Source organism: Eleutherodactylus coqui, chromosome 1, assembly GCF_035609145.1.
Source record: "Eleutherodactylus coqui strain aEleCoq1 chromosome 1, aEleCoq1.hap1, whole genome shotgun sequence".
Lineage (NCBI taxonomy): Eukaryota > Metazoa > Chordata > Amphibia > Anura > Eleutherodactylidae > Eleutherodactylus > Eleutherodactylus coqui.
In genome coordinates this window covers 342391008-342412348 of record NC_089837.1, presented here as the reverse complement: position 1 = coordinate 342412348, position 21341 = coordinate 342391008, and the positions used below count along the sequence as shown (strand labels likewise).

Below are 21341 nucleotides of genomic sequence, written 5' to 3'. Positions count from 1 at the left end.
GAAAAGATTCTATTAAGGATCTGTGACTCTAGCTGATCCAACCATATTTTAAGCGATCGTGTTACAGCGGTGAATGCAATACAGGGCTTAAAAGAGGTTGCAGCTGCCTCCCAATTTTTTTTGCTCTTCTATCTAAACGATTCTTTGAACATTGTAAATCTTCAAATTGAAGTGCTAATTTCTTTGAAATTTTTACTACTGATGCATCAATTTTTGGGGCCTTACCCCAATCTGCCACTTCCTCATTAAAGGGTTTTTTTCTCTTTATTACGAGGGGCTGCTAAAAAAGGCTTTGGCTTGGTGTTCTTTTTTTGTTTCTATGGTAACGAACGTTACATCCCATGGAAGCCTTATGTGTCTAATATGTTTTCAAAATTTTGTGTTTGTAGCTAATGGCAACAGTGATCTAGGCAAGCGGGAAAACAAAATGGCGGAGTCTAAGGCGATATTCACAGCAAATGAGAGCAGAGGAGTGATAACATTCTTGCTTCTGCAAGAAAAGTCTGCGAAGAATATTCATGGTGATATTTCGCAGACATTGGGGGATCAATGCCCTTCATATTCTACAGTTAAGAACTGGGTTGCCAAATTTAAAGCGGACCACTTCAGCACCAATGATGAGGAACGTCCTGGACGACAGAGAGGTTGTTGTTCCGAAGATCGTCGATGCTGCGCACAACCTCATATTGGAAAAATCGGCAAATTTCAGCTAAAGGGATAGCAGACATCATGGGGATTTCTCGTGAACGTGTTTGTGTCATTATTTATGAACATTTGAACTTGAAGCTTTCTGCAAAGTGGGTCCCCAAATGTTTGACAACAGATCAGAAGAGCATGCGAGTGAAAACCTCCCAGTCCATTTGTCAGCGTTTTCGGACTGATAGGAACTTCCTGGATCAACTGGTCACTATGGATGAGACCTGGATTTATTTTTATGACCCTAAGGGCGCGGTCACATGAGCGTAGGCGTATTTACGTTCGCACGTGCGCAGCGTTTAATCACCGGAAAGAACGTTTTTCGGCAATCATGACCAGAGCTACAAAGCGTATTATCGTTTGTTCCTACTTTGCAAACTATCTTTTCGGTCGTTGGCGCGTATTTCGGTCGCGTATGTTCCGTCTTTTTTTCAGGTTGCCGTTTTTACGCGCCGTAAAATCGCCCGTGCGAACGAATACATTGGAAACCAACGCCTCAGATGGTCACGTTTATACGATTGGGCGCAAAAACGTGCCGTTTATGCGCTCGTCTGAACGCACCCTAAAACCAAGTCAAAATGCACAACATAACATTGACACTTCTAGGTTTCATAGTGTTTAATAAACTAGATGTAATACACACAGAAGGTATAGCAAAACAGCTGCTTCAAAGCATTTTAACATGTAAAACTAAAAAGACTAAGAAATTAAATTAATCATAAATCTAGTCACACATCAGAACAGACTTATAAGTCAGAAACGGGACACTTATAAGGCAAGAAAGGTAAAAGGCAAAAAGATTTTCTCCGACCAGATAAACAATGCAATAGTTACTCAACAGCTGAATGCTTGTCCATTAAAACTGTAAGTGCGTTAAAATACTTTTCCATAATAAAAATTATATTCTGATTGTAGCCAAATTAATTGTGTTTTGACCCTCAGTTGATTAAACAGTTTGTAATACTAGGCAATAGTTATATCATTACCGTTTGCACAAATTCAATAAATACTTATTAAACATAAAATAAAACACTTTTTATATGCTCTAACTAGAACATTTATTTCCCAGATATTTTAAGCAGGTTCCTTCAGATTTTTGACCAATTCAATAGATTTCCAACATTTAGGAATAATTATTTTCTTAGTATAGTAACACAAATTGCCAACAACCCTTCAGTTCAGTTAGGTTGGCCGTGAGCATTTGTTCCAAAGTTTTACACACTTTATTGCCAGATCTGCATGAGCTTATTGTGGGCGAATCTATGCGTCCATAATATGGATGAGCAAATTCTAGGATGCCCCAAGTTTGGGTCAGTAGACCCCTGGGTCTGGCCAGCACACTCGTCCTAATTACAGGCACATAAATGTGCTCATAGAATGCTTGTTTGAAACTGGCCCAATGCACACCCCCTCAGTCAGAACATTCTAGGGCAGAAAGCAGAGATCTGGCAACTGTATACAAGTCACATCTTCCCGCCGCTCTAGCACTGCAGGTGAATTCAACACTTGCATGCAAGGATCCTGCAGACAGCAATCTAGATATCCGATTTTAGGAAGAGTTAAGTTTATATCAATGTAAACCGGCAGCAGAGGCGTAACTTGAAGCTCCCGGGCCTTAATTCAAAACCTGTGACAGGGCCCCCAACTATAATGCTTAATTCATAGTACAGGGCTCCCTATATGGAGAGGAGAGGCCTTATGGGCCCCCTAAGGCTCCTGGACCCAGGTGCAACCGCATCCCCTATAGTTACGCCAGTGACTATGAGATTTGATCATACCCGTTTTGCTCACATGGCAAAATCAGCCAACTAACTAAAGACTACGAGATGCAGTCATCATTCGTATGCATTCAGCTCAGGATAGGTTGGTTGCTGCTTATTATCTGCACTAGTTTGCATTAAATTCTACATAAAATACCCCCCTGAGCTCATAATCTATGATACTGTTAGTTCAGGCCAGTAGACCCAGGGTCGAGCTAGAACTCAGGTCTGTATTACAGGTGCAAAAATGCCAAATACGCTATAGCCACACGGTAGCTGGAGGGCAACAGAAACCCCAAAACACGCTACAAACTTCTTGTGGCTTTTTTCAAACTTTTTTTTTACTTTGCGTTCATGGCATTTTTAAGCTTTCTCTTCAAAAACCGCATGCTCTTGGGGTATTTGTTTTTTCAGGTATTCAGTATGTCTCCATAGGAAGAAAGAAAATGCCATAGCATAAAAAAATGCCACTCAAATGTGTGTTTAAAAAAAAGTGCATAAAATTCCTGGCAATTCTTTCAAGCATCAAAAAATGCCACAACAGGAAAAAAATAAATAAAAAAAACCATGGAAACATTCAAGACAACCAGTAGAATGCTCTCTCTGCACCATTGTAAATTAAAATAATTCTAAAAAAAGAAGGAAAAGGGATGTGGAAAAGGTACCCGTTTGTCTTTATGCCAAAGACTAGCGGTCTATATAATAAAAAAAAAAAAAAAAAAAATCTAAAAAAGTTAAATCACTAGTTCTATCTGAATGTAGAGCAGAGATAGATTACAGTACAAGATCTACTAACCCCCATTCATACAGGGGGTTGTGCAATGCAAAAAAAAAATTTAACTAAAGCGGTTTTCTTTCTACGACACATGAAGTATGAACACACTCCTAGTAAATTATTTCATTGTGGTTCATTTTGATGCTGTCACTGTCCAGTTCCCTGAGGAGCTCCTCAAAGTCTGTAATATACCACTTGGCTTTTTCTTTTACTTGTTGTCGGACGACATTTCCTCCAAATCCAATAAAGCCATCCTAAAAAGGAAAACAGCTTAAATAAATACACACAGCAGCTCTGAGAAGATTTTATTCTTCCAACGCTAAGACATCTGACGCCTCTCATCCATCTCAAATTACCTCATTTAAACCCCACTCCTCAATTCTCTTATGTGCATCCCACGATTTAGTAAAAACAAAACACCATGTGTAATAAATAAGAGATGAGCGAGCATGCTTGTCCGAGCTTGATGCTCGTTCGAGCATTAGCATACTTGAAAGTACTCGTTAAGCGAGCAACACGCGGTGCTCAAGAAAATTTCACTGTCTCCTCCCCACATGTCTATTTTTTGCTAAAGTGTATGCAAAATAGTATTTTGCATACACTTTAGCAAAAAATAAACAGTGTAAAAGGAGTACAGTCTTGTTATATAGTGCAGATGGACAGAACACACACCAAATTGTTTCCAATGGAGCTGCGGCTGCTGCCGGCGGATCCATTGAACACAATGGTCTGCCGGCACCACTACATTCTTTTTCATGGAAGGGCTTTACATATAAGCCCTTCCCTGAAAAACAATTTTAGTGTTTCCTTCATCTCCGCTAGTAAGAAGAATTATCTGCTGCTGCACCTGCCACATCTGTGACAGATGCAGCAGAGGAATTCTTCAATTCCATACCGCAGCTGTCACACATGACAGCTGCGGTAGAGGATCCTGCTGCCAGCTCCATGTCATTAGATTTCAGGAAAGGGTTTTAAATATAAGCCCTTCACTGAAAAAAAACCCAGTAAAAGTAGTGTAAAAAACAAAACAAAAACATACTTACCTACCTTCAGCTGCCAGGGCTCAACCGCGCCTTCTCTGCATGAATGAATGACAGTCGAGAGCTGCCTGTGATCGGCTGAACGCCTCAGCCAATCACAATCCGCTCTTTCAGCAGGCGGGGATTTTAAATCCCCGCCTGCTGATAGATCAGCACTACAGAGCTGGAGACAGCACAGAGAAGGCGCAGCTGAGCCCTGGCACTGGACGGGAGGGGAGTATGTATTTTTTTTTACACTACTTTTACTGGTTTTTCAGGACAGGGCTTATATTTAAAGCCCTTCCCTGAAATCCAATGACATGGAGCTTGCAGCAGGAACCTCTACCCCAGCTGTCATGTGTGACAGCTGCGGTAGGGAATTGAAGAATTCCTCTGCTGCATCTGTCACAGATGTGGCAGGTGCAGCAGCAGGGAATTCTTTTTACTAGCGGGGATGAAGGAAGCAGATGTGTTCTTCATCCCCGTGAGGGTCATGGCAGCGGCGGAGAGGTAAGTTTTTTTTCTCTTTTAAATACACTAAAATTATTGTTTTTCAGGGAAGGGCTTATATGTAAAGCCCTTACATGAAAAACAATGCAGGGGTGCCAGCAGACCATTGTTTTCAATGGAGCTGCCGGCAGCAGCCGCAGAGCATTGAAAAATGCTCGAGTCTACCATTGACTTCAATGTGGTACGTTACTTGAAATAAGCTCTCGAGCATTACAAAAAGCTCAGCTCGAGTAACGAGCACCCGAACATTTCTAGTAATAAAACTTACAGCGGGGGGACAGGCTTCCATATCAGTAGCTCCATCTCCAATCATTACTACATTCTGAAAGCGATACTTCTCTTTTAAGAAACCAATCACTTTTCCTTTACCACCAGATTCTGCAGTGAGCTGTGCCTCATCAAATCCTGCATATTCACCTGAAAATAAAAACAGTGAGACATGGTCATATAGAACCAATATTCATTCTTATGGTAAGGTATGGCAAACTGAATAGAGGAACCCCAGGGACGGAAGGTGGGGTGGGGTGGGGAGGGACATAGTCTGTGAAGGCTTTTGCTTTTGATGTGTGCAACACCTAACCAACATTTAATAATGGGGCATTCAGTATTCAACTATACTGTACTGAATATCTTTGAAAGTCATGCCTTCAGTCCTTGTACATGGGCCGTTTTGGACCTGAGTGTTCCTCAAATGCTCATTCACCCAATAATTGCATCATCTAAAAGGGAACAACAATCAGCTGTTGAACAAGCAAATATTCGTCCGTCTGCTGATCATTCAGTTTTCGATCGCTCCAGTCAGTGTGTACAACTCGTCTATGGGGAATAACAATTGTAGTAGTAATTATTCATCCCCATAAGCAGATTCTCAGCTGGTATAAAAAGGACCATTCGTTTACAGTTTGTGAATTGAGAAATATATGTTAAAAGGGTATTCCAGGACTTTTTTTTTTAATTTTTAAACTTTTGCTATTGGGACTGACAGGTCATCAACAGATGGTCAGTGGAGACCTGCCGCTTTAATCCTTGCTGATCAGCAGAATCCTTATGCTGCTGTCACTATGGTCAGCAGAGAAAGTCAAAAGCACTGACCATAGCACACTGGCCCACACTGATATTGCAGGGGCAGCTCCTATTGAATTCAATGCGAGCTGCGCTACAGTACCAACCTGGGCCGCCGTGCTACGGCCTGCGGGGATTTGAGTAGCGGGTCCCCACTGATCATCTATTAAATGATCTGCCAGTCATCTATAACAAAAGTTAAAAATGTCCCAGAAAACTCTTTATTATTATACATGTAAACAAACATACTTTCAAATTACGAAGACTACAAATTAAAAGGGCTGTAGAGCTCCAAGCATTGATAGGAGCCTAAACAGGGATGTACCAACTAAAGTCTCAAGTTGATATGAAGAGTAGATAGAGTCGTGATACAATTTTAAATAATCCACATATTCAATGTTTATGTGTATCTCAATGCTGCTATATGCAATATTTGCTTTTGCATGACCTGCACACTTAGGCCTTGTATCCACAGTAGAATTCTGCAGCAGTTTCCACCCGTGCCTGCAGCCTTGAGACCAAAACTGATAGCATACTCACCTGTCCGGACGCTGTGGGTCTCCCCTTCGTTGCGGCTGGATCTTTCTTCAGCACGGCGGATGTCCTCGGCATGTTGGCAGCGTGTCGCACGCATGTGCCAGGTACACTCTTTTTTTTTTGTTTGTTTAAATCTCCTGCTCTCCCGCAGCACAGCACAAAAACAACTGCGGGTGTGCCGCGGGTCTAGATGGCTTCCATTGACTTCAATCCGTGGGAAAAATTGAGCATGCTGCTACAAGATTAGGGCTCACTCACACCAGCATTAACGTCAAGTTAGGGACCTCCATTTCTTTGAATTCAAGTGGGGAGATTGAACAATACCATTTTTCCATTTGTATATGTCCCAGAGGAGCATGGATGGCCTTGTAAGTCTTCTCACACACCTGCTAGGCGCTCTCCTTAAGGAGAAACGACACTTCCTGACTCACTTTATAATTCAACACACACGACTTACCATTGAAATAAAACTTGAGCCTATTTGCATACACATTAGTAAGTGGTATGTCCAACTCTGTGGCTACATGCTCCACAATGCTCCGAAATCCTCCAGATATCAGGAAAACTTGTACATTTCGCTGGTGTAGTCTGTGAATCAGGTTTCTGTAAAACATAAAAAAAATTATTAGCAAAGTGATCCATGAAAAATGTACCTAGTACAAGTATTACCGTATATTTTGAAACATGCTCACTAAAACCCGAAAGTTTCTATCTGTGACACTGTCCATCTAGCTTACCCTAGCATTGGCTGGTCGACAGGTTTCACAGCTTCAGCCGAACTTACATTCGCCCTTAGACACCCAATTGAATTTTGAGCGATAATTGTTGCATGTAAAAGAGCCTTAAAAGGGGTTGTCCCGCGGCAGCAAGTGGGGTTATACACTTCTGTATGGCCATATTAATGCACTTTGTAATATACATCGTGCACTAAATATTGGCCATACAGAAGTTATACACTTACCCCCTCTGGTGCTGGCGTCCCCGTCTCCATGGCGCCGACTAAAGCTGCCTTCTCCTTCCATTAGACGCGCTTGCGCTGTGCGGTCTTCTGCTCTGTTGAATGGGGCCGCTCCGGCGTGCTCTTGCCGCACAGGTCTTCTGCGCATGCGCAGACCAGCTCTCCGGCGCGAGAACGCCGGAGCGGCCCTATTCAACAGAGCAGAAGACCGGACAGCGCAAGCGCGTTTAATGGAAGGAGAAGGCAGCTTTAGTCGTCACCATGGAGACGGGGACGCCAGCACCAGAGGGGGTAAGTGTATAACTTCTGTATGGCTCATATTTAATGCACGATGTATATTACAAAGTGCATTAATATGGCCATACAGAAGTGTATAACCCCACTTGCTGCCGCGGGACAACCCCTTTAAGGTGCTTGAAAATTTGACTTGCATATCTTATGGACACCTCCAACTTCCTCAATTCACATAACCATACAACTTTTCCTTCAATGTTGAGGAATATTTTTAAAAAAAACAAAAAAAAACAAACAACATACTGCTAATATTTTTAGCAAGTAACAGCAGTGTAGCCTCCACTAAGACCAACTTCAGAATTTCCACCCGTAAAAAAATATCTCTCCAATTGTAATATTCAGTAGCTTGTTTGATGCCTGGGGAATAAAGTATTACAGGCTGCTGTGATGGCGCACTCTGCACACCCAATAACACTACATGGAGCGAGTTTCTAGGCGTGCAGGGGAACTTGAAGATTGGCTACTTAGAGCTAAAAGTGGAACAAGATGTTGTATAACTGTGCTGACCTATGATCTTGTTAACCTCTCTGCTACTTTATATCAGCCATGTCTATCAGTGATAATCGTTGTGTCTAAACGCGTGGCCATCGTGCACTATCCGTTCATCGCTGATTTCTAGCAAGCTAGAAACCAGCGATGACTTAACAGAGCCGCAGGTGGATTTTCTCAGTGGGCGGTGCTGATAGCATTCTATCAGCTGGTATCCCACTGAGACTTCTCAGCAGGATATAAGCTGAAAGCCTATAGAGTAAAAGCAGCTGTTTGCATATACAAAACAGCTGCTGTTCTAGAAGTTATCAGAGGTGTCCCATTTAACTCTTTAAGTAGCTAATTAGGCAATTAAGAGTTATGCAAAAATGATCGCTCAAAACGGTCAGTGTAAATGCACCTTAACTCCTGTTAATATTCAGAGGGTTGTTGGACTGTTTAGCCATTTGAGCTAAGGGAAAATTGCTACAATTACTTTGGGGTATTGTGGAACTAAATTCTGGCAGAAGATAACGTATCTCAGGATATATTCATGTACGTCTGATAAGCCTTCTTTTGCTAATTGTATTGCTTTGTTAAGGCTCATATCAAAACAATTTACATGGTCAACTGTTTGTGTCCACCACCAGAATGCCTGCAACTGGCAAAGGGCTACATGCCCAGTGAACAACATCACTTCTGGGTTGGGAGCAGCAGGCACCAGAGTTCACTGAAGGGGAGTATGACTTATTTCTTATTTTTACAACATTCCTTGGCCAACAGATTTTTTGCTTTGACTCACGGAAAACCTCTTTAAACTGAAATTACTATTTGCCAATAAGTGTGCATTTCCATTTCGGGTTGAGATTTTCTCTTATGGGATGGTGATAGAACAAAGAGAAATGAATATAGATGGTCCTATGATGGACGAATCAACTACTTAGCATTTTACAAGGAAAGGCTAGAGTCTAACATTTCACAATGTGAAGCCGTTTATGAATCCATTTTCTACCTACCTCTATGCCTAGACTGACCTTGCCCAAAATGATCACTTACTTTATTCCCTCGGTGGGCCTTGGAGGGTGCTCCGTTATCAAAGCTTGCACTTGTTCCCTTGATGGGCGAATTAACGCAAGTCTCTCAGTCAAAGCAGCCTTGAAGGTCAAAGATCCTCCCATTGCTTTGCGAGTCCTAAGCAAAAACAAAAACTTAAAATCACAATGCAAAAACTTGAGTTTGTTTGGACAAAACTAATGCTATAAGATATTCAAAGTATTGGGAGCCGAGCTGTGGTAGAATAATGTGTAGGGATTGGTTAAGCCATTTCTTCAGAATTTATTTACAACTGTTTTATAAGAGAACTAGCTTACCCGTCGCGTGTTGCTGCGAAGACAGACAGACATACATTCGTTTTATATATCTAGATAACAACCAATCACAGCGCAGCTTTTTTATGTTACCTCAGTGGTATAATATATAACAACCAATCGCAGCATAGCTTACATGTTACCTCAGCTTTATAATATATAACACCCAATCACAGCACAGCTTTCACGTTACCTCAGCAGTATAAAATATAACAACCAATCACAGTGCAGCTTTCATGTTACCTCAGCAGTAAGAGAAATAACAACCAATCACAGCGCAGCTTTCATGTTACCTCAGCAGTAAGAGAAATAACAACCAATCACAGCGCAACTTTTATTCTGCCTCAGCAATATAAAAAATAGCAACAAATCACAGCGCAGCATTCATTTTACCTCAGCGGTATAATATATAGCAACCAATCACAGCACAGCTTTCATGTTGCCTCAACAGTATAAGAAATAGCAACCAATCACAGCACAGCTTTTATTTTACCTCAGCATTCTCAATATGCAGCAATTGTCTTGCGAAACGTTCGGCGGATGCATCATTTTGTAGTTGAACACGCATCCCGTTGCTCGTAATGCCTTTTGTTTTTGTGCTTGAGATGGAAATCAAACGATCTTTGTCTGGGGGGGCATAACTATCGACGATGGATAGTTGTACTATGCCAGTAATCTTCCCACGAGTGTACTCAACAACTTCCCAAAGTTTCATGGTGATTAGATGAATGGTGTAGTAATGCATAAAGGACAGACAGACAGATGTACATTCATTTTTATATATATAGATGACATCAGGAAGTGAGAGAATTAGATTCCATACGTAAAATTTGGACGCTAATTCTTTTGCGCTTAGAATTGAATAATCGAGTTGGACCCATTAACTTTTCCTATTTATGACATAATCAATGCTCGTGCAAATTTCAAGTTTCTATGACATTGGGAAGTGAGAGATTTAGATTCCGTACATAAAATTTGGACGCTAATTCTTTGGCGCCTAGAATTGAATAATCGACTTGGGACCCATTAGCTTTTCCTATTTATGGCATAATCAATGCCCGTGCCAAATTTCAAGTTCCTATGTGAGAAAATTACATTCCGTACGTAAAATTTGGACGCCAATTATTTTGCGCATAGAATTGAATAATCGAGTTGGGACCCATTAGCTTTTCCTATTTATGACATAATCAATGCTCGTGCCAAATTTCAAGTTTCTATGACATTGGGAAGTGAGAGATTTAGATTCCGTACATAAAATTTGGACGCTAATTCTTTGGCGCATAGAATTGAATAATCGAGTTGGGACCCATTAACTTTTCCTATTTATGACATAATCAATGCTCCTGCCAAATTTCATGTTTCTACAACATCGGGAAGTGAGAGAATTAGTGGCAATGATGGAAATCGAACGATCTACGTGGGGGGTCGTAACTGTCGACGACGCACGCGCGCCATTTATCGTTGCATAAATGTACTATGCCTATAATCTTCCCAGGAGTGTACTCAACAACTTCCCAAAGTTTCATGGCGATCGGATGAATGGTGTAGTAGCGCATAAAGGACAGACAGACACGCAGACATTCAATTTTATATATGTAGATCACTTCCAAGAACCTGATATGCTCAGTCTGTCCCACTTATCCTTGCAGTGGCAGATCCACTGACATTTATAATCGACAGACCTTTCCCACAAACATTCAAAAACTAAAGAAGATAGTTTTTAACTAGAGATGAGCGAGTGTACTCGGAAAAGCACTACTCGCTCGAGTAATTTGCTTTATCCGAGTATCGCTGTGCTCGTCCCTGAAGATTCGGGTGCCGCTGCGGCTGACAGGTGAGTCGCAGCGGGGAGCAGGGGAGAGCGGGCAGGAGAGAGGGAGAGAAAGATCTTACCTCCGTTCCTCTCCGCTCTCCCCTGCAGCTCCCCGCTCCGTGCCAGCACCCGAATCTTCAGACCCGAGCAGAGCGATACTCTGCTAAAGCAAATTACTCGAGCGAGTAGTGCTTTTCCGAGTACGCTCGCTCATCTCTATTTTTAACCTCTTAGTGACGAAGCCTTTTTCCACCTTAGTGATGGAGCTAAATTTTGGAAATCTGACGTGTCACTTTAACATAGAATAACTCAGTAAAGGCTTTGCATAGCCGAGTGATTCTGACATTGTTTTTTTGCAACATGTTGTACTTCATGTAGGTGGTAAAAATAGTCGATAGAATTTGTGTATATTTATTAAAAGTGCCACAATTGGGAAATGGCGAATTTTTTTTTCACATTTTCAGCTGTAATATCTCAAATATGTGCAAACATACTGTACACATTTATGATAAGATTTTTTTTTTACTGTTTACTTTGTTCTGGATGCACATTTGAAAAACTTTAGTTTTTTTTAACCATTTAGGAGATGTACAAATTTAACATTACTTATGAACATTTTCAGGAACACTTTGTTTTCCTACACCAAGCCAACATTGCAAAGACTCATAGGTGTCAGAATGATAGATACCCCTTAAAATGATCCCATTTTAAAAACTATACCCCTAAATATATTCACTGAGGGATGTCATGAGTATTTTGACACCACAACTTTTTTTTCAGGAGGTAATGCAATTTAGAGGAGAAAAAATTAAATTTCATATTTTTGCAAATATGTCATTGGAAAGACATATTTTTTTCTATAGTGCACATGAAAATTAGGATTTGCACCCTAAAATGGATACTCCTGTTTGTCCTGTGTTCAGAAACATATCAATTGTGGCCCTAATGTTATGTCCGTATGTACAAACCGAGAGGAGCAGCCAGTGGATTCAGAACAGAAATTTAGCTTGAAGGTGTTTTAAGCCCCATTGCTCACTTGTAGAGCCCTTGAGCTGCCAAACCAATAGAGAACCCTCACAAATGACCCCATTTTGAAAACTAGACCCCTTATCGAATTCATCTAGAGGTGTACTGCATATTTTGACCCCACAGTTTTTAAATGAATCTAAAACAAAGCAAAAGGGAAAAAAAGGTACCATTTTCATTTATTCGGCAATTATGTCATTTTAAAATTAGTTTTTTCTGTACAGCACACATCTATATGAAGACTTTCACCCCCAAATAGATACCCGTTTGTCCCGTGTTCAGAAACATACCGTATATACCGGCGTATAAGACGACTTTTGAACCCCGAAAAATCTGCTCTGCAGTCGGGGGTCGTCTTATACGCCGGTAATTCAAAAAAAAAAAAAGTGTAAAAAAAAAAAATTCATTACTCACCTCCCCCGGCGTTCTGTCGCGCTCCGGCAGGATGTCGCTCGCTCCGGCAGGCTGTCGCTCGCTCCTCGTCCCGGCGCAGCATAGCTTTCTGAATGCGGGGCTTGAAATCCCCGCTTCCAGAAAGCTAATACACACGCCGGCAGCCATGACAGCATTGAATGGCTGTGATTGGCTGAATCACACCCATTCAATGATGTCATTGAATAGTGTGATTGGCTGAAGCCACGTGTGCTTTAGCCAATCACAGCCATTCAATGATGTCATGGCTGCCGGCGTGTGTATTAGCTTTCTGGAAGCGGGGATTTCAAGCCCCGCATTCAGAAAGCTATGCTGCGCCGGGACGAGGAGCGAGCGACAGCCTGCCGGAGCGCGACAGAACGCCGGGGGAGGTGAGTAATGAATTTTTTTTTTTTTTCTCCACTGAATACCGGCGTATAAGGTGACAGTTGGGGGGTCGTCTTATACGCCCCGTCGCCTTATACGCCGGTATATACGGTACCCATTGTGGCCCTAATCTACTTACAGGACACATGGCTAGGCCTATAATGGAGGGAACACACATTGGAATTTAGGGCCAATTGCTCACTTGTCCCTTAAAAATAATCCCCCCCCCTCTGCGCCCTCTTTGGCATTCACTAAATCTTAGATAAAAGTAATTATGTAAACTGTGTGGTATTTCCAAAGACAGGAGGCCTGGTTGGGATGTGTACATGGGGCAATAAAACCAGGTATCCCTCCTCCTCTCATGCTTTTTTTGGGGGTATTTGTTGACCTCAGTGGCGGGTATGGGGTGTAAAAAGTGGCGCTCTGTGAGTCTCCGTAAGCTTGATGAGGTGTGGTGATCTCAAAACAGAAAGCGTTCAACAAGCTGCTCCTGGAACTGCAAGAAGGCGAGCATTCCCGGGGCTTCTTGTAAATTACATATTACAGGTAGCGGTCTGAATAACACCGGGCTCACACGGCTGTACGTGGAATCCGCTTTCAGAGACCCGCAGCGATCCCAGTTGTGAGCCGGCCATGGCCCTGCGTATGGCCGCGTAATGTAGTGCGCATAACTGCGTACCCACAGCCCGTACACAATCCATGACCATGGCGCACAATGGGCTCTGTCACGGATATCTGTGGTAAAATAGAACATGCTGTGTTCTATTTTCTGCGAGTGGAATACGTAACTCCGACTCGCTAATGTGAGCGGAATTTTGTAATCCAGGGCATTTGAGTATTCCGCGTATTACCGCAGCTCAAACGCATGCGGAATCTGCAATTTCTATCTGGTCGTGCGAGACCGGCATAAGGTCACTACCTTTTTATCATGTGACTGGGGACCGCTCAACGAGGCTACCAGTCACTGCTCCTTGCTCTCGGCGACCGTTGGTTGCTGGGAGCAAGGAGATTTAAAATTCCCTGCGCAGGTGTCCGGCATTTTGCTGGTGGGCGCATGCGCAGAAGCTGGGGAAGGATCATGCATATAATAAAATGCTTACTTAAACTTTGGTCACATCTACATTGGGCCCAATTGGAGCCTCTGCCGCAGATCCAGTACAAAACAGAGCAGTGTTCTGCTCTATTTTATGTAATAAGATACCGGGTGGCATGCCGGACATGTGACAGACCCCACTATAGCCAATGGGATCCTCGGGCACAGTTACTTATTTAGCCCCTATGATGAAGCCAAATAATGAAAAACAACAGATGTGAATGGAGCCGTACAGGTTAGGCCGATTGCGCATGGAGCAGGAAAGCAGAATCCTCAGCGCTGATCTCAATTACCCTTACTGCCCTCTTTCTGTACCATTTACAATGTAAAGCCTGAGTGTGAGAGACAGCTGTACTATGGATGACAGCTCTGGTCTAACATAGATTTGCTTTTCTGATATGTGAACAGGCCAAAGATGTAAAATTCAGCACATCTTATTTGAGTGCAATATTGCTAAAATGTGGCCTAACACCGGCAGGTTTTAGTGAACTCCCCTATAATGTCCATATTAAAAATAATGCAGCGGGACTCTCAGACTGTTCTTCTGAGGTCACTTCATTCAGCAATTCTTCACCGCTGGTTTTTGTGACTGTGAGAAATGAAAGGATAAGTCCACATGGCACCCACTGTGCCCCTCACATAATCTGCCGTCTAGGCTAATTGCTCCAGAATTTCTGGCAGTCTGCCCCATCTATTGTGTGGTAAGCAGGAGAGAAAACTGGCACTCGAGCGCTGGAATCCTGCAGCTGTGGAAAACTACTGATGCCAGCTTCTACAAGCACGCAGAGAAGGAGAGGTCTTCTAAGGGAACTATTTTTGCAACTTTTCTTCTTGTAATAAGGCCCAGCCATCACAATATTTAAGTGCTCCTATTTAGGCTTTGTTTGATCAGGGGGGATTGATGGGGAGAAATCTGCAAGGACATATGGTGCTTTTACACGGAACGACTTGTCAGGATACCCAACAAGTTGTTACAGTGAAGATCGCCCTTTGCTTTTACACAGGAATGATCATCGCTAGTAAATGGGGCCAGAGATCGTTTTGGTCAACTGCCCCAATTCACAGTAAACAGGCAGTCATGCATAGATGAACAACTGCCTGTTTACACAGCCCGATCCGTCGTTCAGTTTGTATGCTTGCAGAAACTGAATAATGAACGAGTTTATCATTCAGTTGTGCATTTAGGCTGAACGATGTCATTCAGATTCTCAGTGATAGCAGAAATCTAAACGATTTCTCGGCCTGTGTAAAAGGCCTATCATACTCCTGCAGATTTTGATGTGGATTTCAGCTTTATTACCTTTCCCCATTATACATATATAGCACATTCACAGCAGGGTCATGTTTTAGACAAATACATATACTACAAGAAGGATCCTGCAGGATGACTGGTTTTTCAGTCTACGATTCCCATTAACGGCTATGCCGTCTCTCCACCATGCTTTAACTACCCTGCTTCTTCAGTCTGGCTGTGCACATGTACCAGTCATGGATGGCTCATTTCCATTATAGCAAGGGATGTATTACAATGAATTACAAGCAACTGTCTCCAACAGTGATTAGATTTGCTATAATAATACAATATTCTCATATATTTAAGAATTAGCGAATGTTATAGCACATATTCATTCACTTACATTTCTGCCACGGCATCTCCCACACCGCAGAACTTGGCCAGTTCATCTATGCCCTCTTCTTTTATGACCGTGCTATCCACATCAAAGCAAACCGCATCTGCCCTGCGGAAGAGCTCCTTCAGCTGTGAGAGGGAAGACATTCTGCGCTGCACCTTTCCGGCAGGAGAACAAGATAGATAGTTTATTAACAAATGTACTAGCTTTCAATGATGCAATGTAAAGCTTTCCTCATGAACTGCAGGGCATTGGCTTTACAATACTTCGTGGCTATTGCACGCGCCATAACCTGTCAGACAGAATGACTATGGGAGGCACAACAAGTTTTTGGCACATTTGGGGCACATCAGATTAGAGGACTTTCTGTCCTACTTAATCATTTTCACTTGAACAGCGGAGTAAGTGTGTTTTACAGTAAATGCAGAGGACATGTAGATTGCAGGGTGTGAAAAGAAAAGAAGATGCAGGAGGATTAGGGAGCCTCAGGGGGATTGCTCAAAACTTTAACCTTTTAAAGTCATGCCCTATTTTGGCCCAAAGGACGCAACAGCATTTTTGGGGAGATTTTTACATCCTTGCATTCATAGTCCCATAATTTTTTTTTATCTTTCCATGGATGTAGCTCTGCGCAGATTTATTGTGTGTGACAAGCTATAGTTTCTATTGATACTATTCTGGGATATATACAACTTTTTTGATCACTTTTATTGCATTTTTATGAAGGTAAAATGAACAAAATAAGCATTTTGCCTCTATTTCTTGGACTTTCTTTTTACCCCTCTCAGTTTTTGCCATGCAGGAGAAATAGTGTGTACAGGTCATTATGGATATGAGTAGAGATGGGCGAGCATACTCGGTAAGGCGATATACTCGAGAGAGCCTTTTTCGAGTACCTGCTGGCTCGATGCTGAAGATTTAGGGGGGGGGGGGGGGGGGGAAAGAGAGGTCTCACTCTCCTCCCTGCTCCCCCACGCTACCCCTGACCCCCGTGCCCCCCCCCCGAATCTTCAGGGACGAGCCAGCAGGTACTTGAAAAAGGTGATGCTGTCTCAAGTATATCGCCTTACCGAGTATGCTCGTTCATCTCTAGATATGAGGATATCCAGTTGTCTGGCATCCAGTTGCCATAAACATCACGGAGGGCCGATGACGTCACAGAGGGAGCGCACTCCCTCTGTGAACCCTTTACATGCCGTGATAATTGATGACACTAATTATGGCATGTAGGGGGTTACAGGAGGGCATCACTGTTCTCAATTATCCCCGCTGTTGCCGCAGGAGGCAGGCCATTAGTCACAGCCAGCTCCTGCTGCGGGATGGCGCAGGCTCACTTCTAGGTTTACGTCCTGTTTAGTAACTTGCCCCCCAGGCAGGACGTAAACTTACGTTCTGCTGTGTAATCATTATGCATTTCAGTAGAAGACCGCTGCCTTCCACAGACCAAATTCTAAACCAAGGAAGGTGGCGGTCTACCACTGAAATGTGTCATCATTCAAGTTTCAAACAATACCTCTGAAGCGCCCTCATATGTTCCAGTAGCGCCTAATCCTCCTGCATCTTACTTATGACATCAGTGCTAAGGCTGGTTCCACATGGGCAATCGAGATTTTGCCACGGCAAAATCGCATCTTCATTTATTGCAATTTGTGAGCTTTAGCGGTGCTTTTTTAAGTGAATAATCTCGCATCACTGCCGTCCGCAATAAAAAAATTAAAAAAATAATCGCATGTTTTTTTCAACGCAATAGTCAATGGGACTTTGCAATGTTACAAATGCACGTTGCGATAACAAGAACTCACACATTGCAGAAAGATAGAGCAAGCCACGATTTTTTATCCCCTCACATCAGTGAAAACATTGCAGATGGGAATGAAACCATTGTAAATCATTGGTTCCATGTTCTGCTTTTTTACTATTGCAGCAGGCAATGCGATTTTCTCGCCCGTGTGGAGCCAGCCTTAGGCCGCCTGCAGACAGCTGGGTGGGACCCGGCAGCGAGAATTCTCGCCATGGGACCCGACCCGAGCGCCTGCAGAGAGCAGCGCGTACTCACCCGTGCCCCGCAGCTCTGGATCTTTCATGTGCCGGCGGCGGATGAGTGATGTTTCTGTGCGGGGCTCGGCAAGCCCCGCACAGAAACAGAGCATGCCGCGGTTTGTTTGCCATGCGAGATTTTGTGCTGCCAAACCGCGGACGTCTGCATAGGATTGGGTTTGTTAACTCAATCCTATGCAAGCTTCCAGCGGCGGAAATCCTGCCGCGGAATTTCCGCCCATCTGCAGGCGGCCTTAGGTTTACTAACCTCTGTCACAGGATGGGAATACAGGTCACCAATGGGAAAACCCCTTTATTACATGTATACAGGTATAACTCATGGTAGTTACCTTTTTCGTGTACACATGAATCAGGCGTCAGCAGCAATGTCTGGAAAGGAAGAGATTTATATGAGAGGGACGATTATAATAATTACTCCATTGCTCTAACTTTAGCACGATAGGTAAAAAATATCTAAGGGAGCCTTCACCCTTGTGCTGAGGATTCAGGTTTCCTGCTCCGTTCGGGGAGCAGAAAAGGGGAATCCACATAGCCGAACGGTTCTGTCTCTGGAGGGAACCGAACAACACTGGGTGGACCCTATTGACTATAATGGGGTTCACCCACTTTCCGACCTTTGGACGGAAGAAGAAGAGCTGCATGCAGTGTTTTTTCAGCAGCACCTGTGAACCTCCTGCACACTTCACCATCACGTTTCCATACACTTCCTCACAGGAAAAGAAGTGTAATGCGCAACAGGGAAATGCGAGTGCCAGCATCTTCACCATGGGTAACCTCTTATACCAATGGGCGGTATCGGGTATTGATATATTATTATGTCCATTTTAAGGTCTAAAGTTGGCCGGTCATCAAGGGGTTAAGTACTGGTACGATGTGCAGTCTATTTAGTTACACTATGTAAAGGCAGGAGAGTGGTGCAATGTCCCCATCAGATCTCACCGCCCGCTGCCACGTACCTCCAGATACTACAACTGTACTTTACATGTTTGTGTCAGAAGGGGTTGGCCAGCTTCCAACTATGGATAGTTTTAAGTTTTATTTCACAGTATTCACTTTGTGGTCTAAGTAACAGGATGACATTTTCTGAATCAGAGTGATACCTTTTATGTTTTTTTATGTCTCACTATTTTTTTCCACAATAAAAAAAAACACTTAAAAAAAAAAATCTAACTTTGCATGATTATATTCCAAGAGCCACAACATCTTATTTTTCCATCAATGAAGCTTAATAAGAGCTTATCTTTTGCAGGAGCAGCTGTAGTTTTAATCGATGCCATTTTTAAAATTATATGACTTTTTGATCACTTTTTATTCCATTTTTTTATTTTTAAAAATGCCAGAATTGCAATTTGTCGGCACATTTTTTCCCCCTTACACTGTTCACTATAATGTGATTGTTCTCAGTAAGAGAAACCAAGTAATCTTGTAGATATGATACCTTTTAAGGCTGCCTGTCCACAAGTGATCCGCCGGCAGATCATGCTGTGTGAAGCTTTCCATAGCGTTGCTATGAAACAACAACGTTGTGGCCAAGCCACGCTGAGACTGACATGCTGCACAGAATTCAAAGCTGCTGCATATCAATTTGATCACCGCCTGCATTCCACTTCAAAATCTGCGCCAAATGCACGAGTTTTGAAACTGCATTTCTGTTGCGGAAATCTCGCTGTATTTCCGTGCGGTCAATCCGCGGGATTTACGCCCCCATGTGACCGCAGCCTTAGGGCTCCTACCCACTTGCGTTTTTTTAACGCGATTGTCAATGGGACTTTCTAATGTTAAAAACACATCACAAGTTGGTGCTTTGCGTTTTTGTGTAATGTGTTTTTTGTGACATTAGAAAGTCCCATTAGAAAGACCAGCAGCCCATACCCCCCTAGAGGTGGCCCCTTAGGGGCCCCTCCAGTATTGGGCTAGTGCATCCCAAGGACGCAAAGGTGTACATGTTTATATGGGTGAGCCTGTCGCATGCCATCGACCTCTAGTAACAATATTCTAAAACAACTTAAGGAATAGATAAGACAAGGAGAACGAGGGAATAAGAGAAGGGGGGGGGGGGGCAGTGAGACTCGAGATACAGGGGAAAGACGAAAAAAGGGGGAAAGGGTGAGGGGAACAAGACTCTCCGCCTCTAACCTGCGTCTGTTAGAGTTGCGGTGGGGCGCCGTCCAAAATCGAGGCGGGGGCTCGCCACCGCCCCAGCTCCTAAACTGAGCCATCTGCAAGCCACTTGTATACAATCCATGCTGTCCGGGTATTATAGAAGCCGCTGACTACTCCCCGGTCCTCACCCAGGTCGGAGCTCCTGAGCTCCTCCATGTATTTGGTGTAGTCTAGTGACTCTGCCCACATAGCCCTTGTTAGCGCTCCTCTCTGCTTCCAATGTAGGGGGATAATATGGCGCATTGCCATAATAAAGTGTCTCAGGAGGCTCTTCTTGGCCTGTGGGATAGAGCCTGGGAGCCTGGACAGGAGAGCGATCTCAGGGGTGAGGACCAGGGGTTATCCGCACATTAATTTTCTTTTTTTTTTTTTAAAACATTTTTCTTATACGAAAACATCTTTTTAATGTTGTCCCATTATGAGACTTTAAACTTCTTTTCTTTGATTGTCAGTTGAATAGACGGCAATACCTCAGTAATGCCATGTACTCTACAAGCCTATTAGACAGTGCCTCTTGCAGGGCCTAATAGGCCACCATTCATGGCTACTGTTAAGCCTCCAGGTTCTGCAGCAATCCATAGAACCTTGTGCTTGCATGACAGGGGTCTGATAAGGGACAGTGGAAGCCCCCTCCTGTCACAATCTTAGATGCAACACTGCGGCATCTACATGGTTAAGCTGGATGTGCAGTTTTCTGTATACTTGTTTCCTTTTAAAGTACGTTTTTCTCTTTTAACTAAACTAAATAAACGGATCACCAAGAACTCCATTCATTTTGTACCGGACTCAAAGCGATGCGAAAATTTCCGGAACTTCATCATAATGTAAAGTAATGTCTTTTGTTTGCAGTTTTTAATCAGCTGCAGAGAGAAAAAAGAACCCCAAAGTGTTAAACCCTATCTGACCGTGCAGAACTGAGCGCTCCGAAGCATGGAGTTGGTGTGGGACTACCACTACAAGGTGCAGAGCAGCAGGTCCAACTACTAGTCCGCAGCCCGCATGGAACGGGAACTTTCCTAGGCTGGACCCCTCCTGTGCGCCATGCGTGCAGCCCCGGTGACAGATGATGCTGCGCCGCTGCTGATTGCATCAGATCACATGCAGGTGACAAGAGCCGCAGCGCCGGCCGATGAAGGCGGATGCCGCACGATGAATGACTTACAGTGTCCGCATGTCCCCCGCCGTTGCTGATGCTGTGTGCTGCGGACTGCACGGCACCGGCGGCTCACTGCTTCTCTGAACGGACTGCTTAGCCAGCTGTCACCCGGAATGCTGAACCTTCAATGCCCCAATTCATACAGGCATCAAATCAC

General features: G+C 43.4%; 1 protein-coding gene across 1 annotated transcript; it reads right to left on the bottom strand.

The window, feature by feature from the left end:
- Positions 1 to 1305: 1305 nt before the first annotated feature.
- On the bottom strand, positions 1306 to 21331 carry PSPH (phosphoserine phosphatase). The gene is made up of 7 exons (XM_066576093.1): positions 21191 to 21331; positions 18195 to 18234; positions 15814 to 15965; positions 9136 to 9270; positions 6817 to 6962; positions 5029 to 5177; positions 1306 to 3485 (listed from the first exon to the last, which is right to left on the bottom strand). Exons 3-7 carry the CDS (start codon positions 15951 to 15953, stop codon positions 3342 to 3344), a joined length of 714 nt encoding a protein of 237 aa, XP_066432190.1. The 5' UTR covers positions 15954 to 15965; positions 18195 to 18234; positions 21191 to 21331; the 3' UTR covers positions 1306 to 3341.
- Positions 21332 to 21341: the final 10 nt, after the last annotated feature.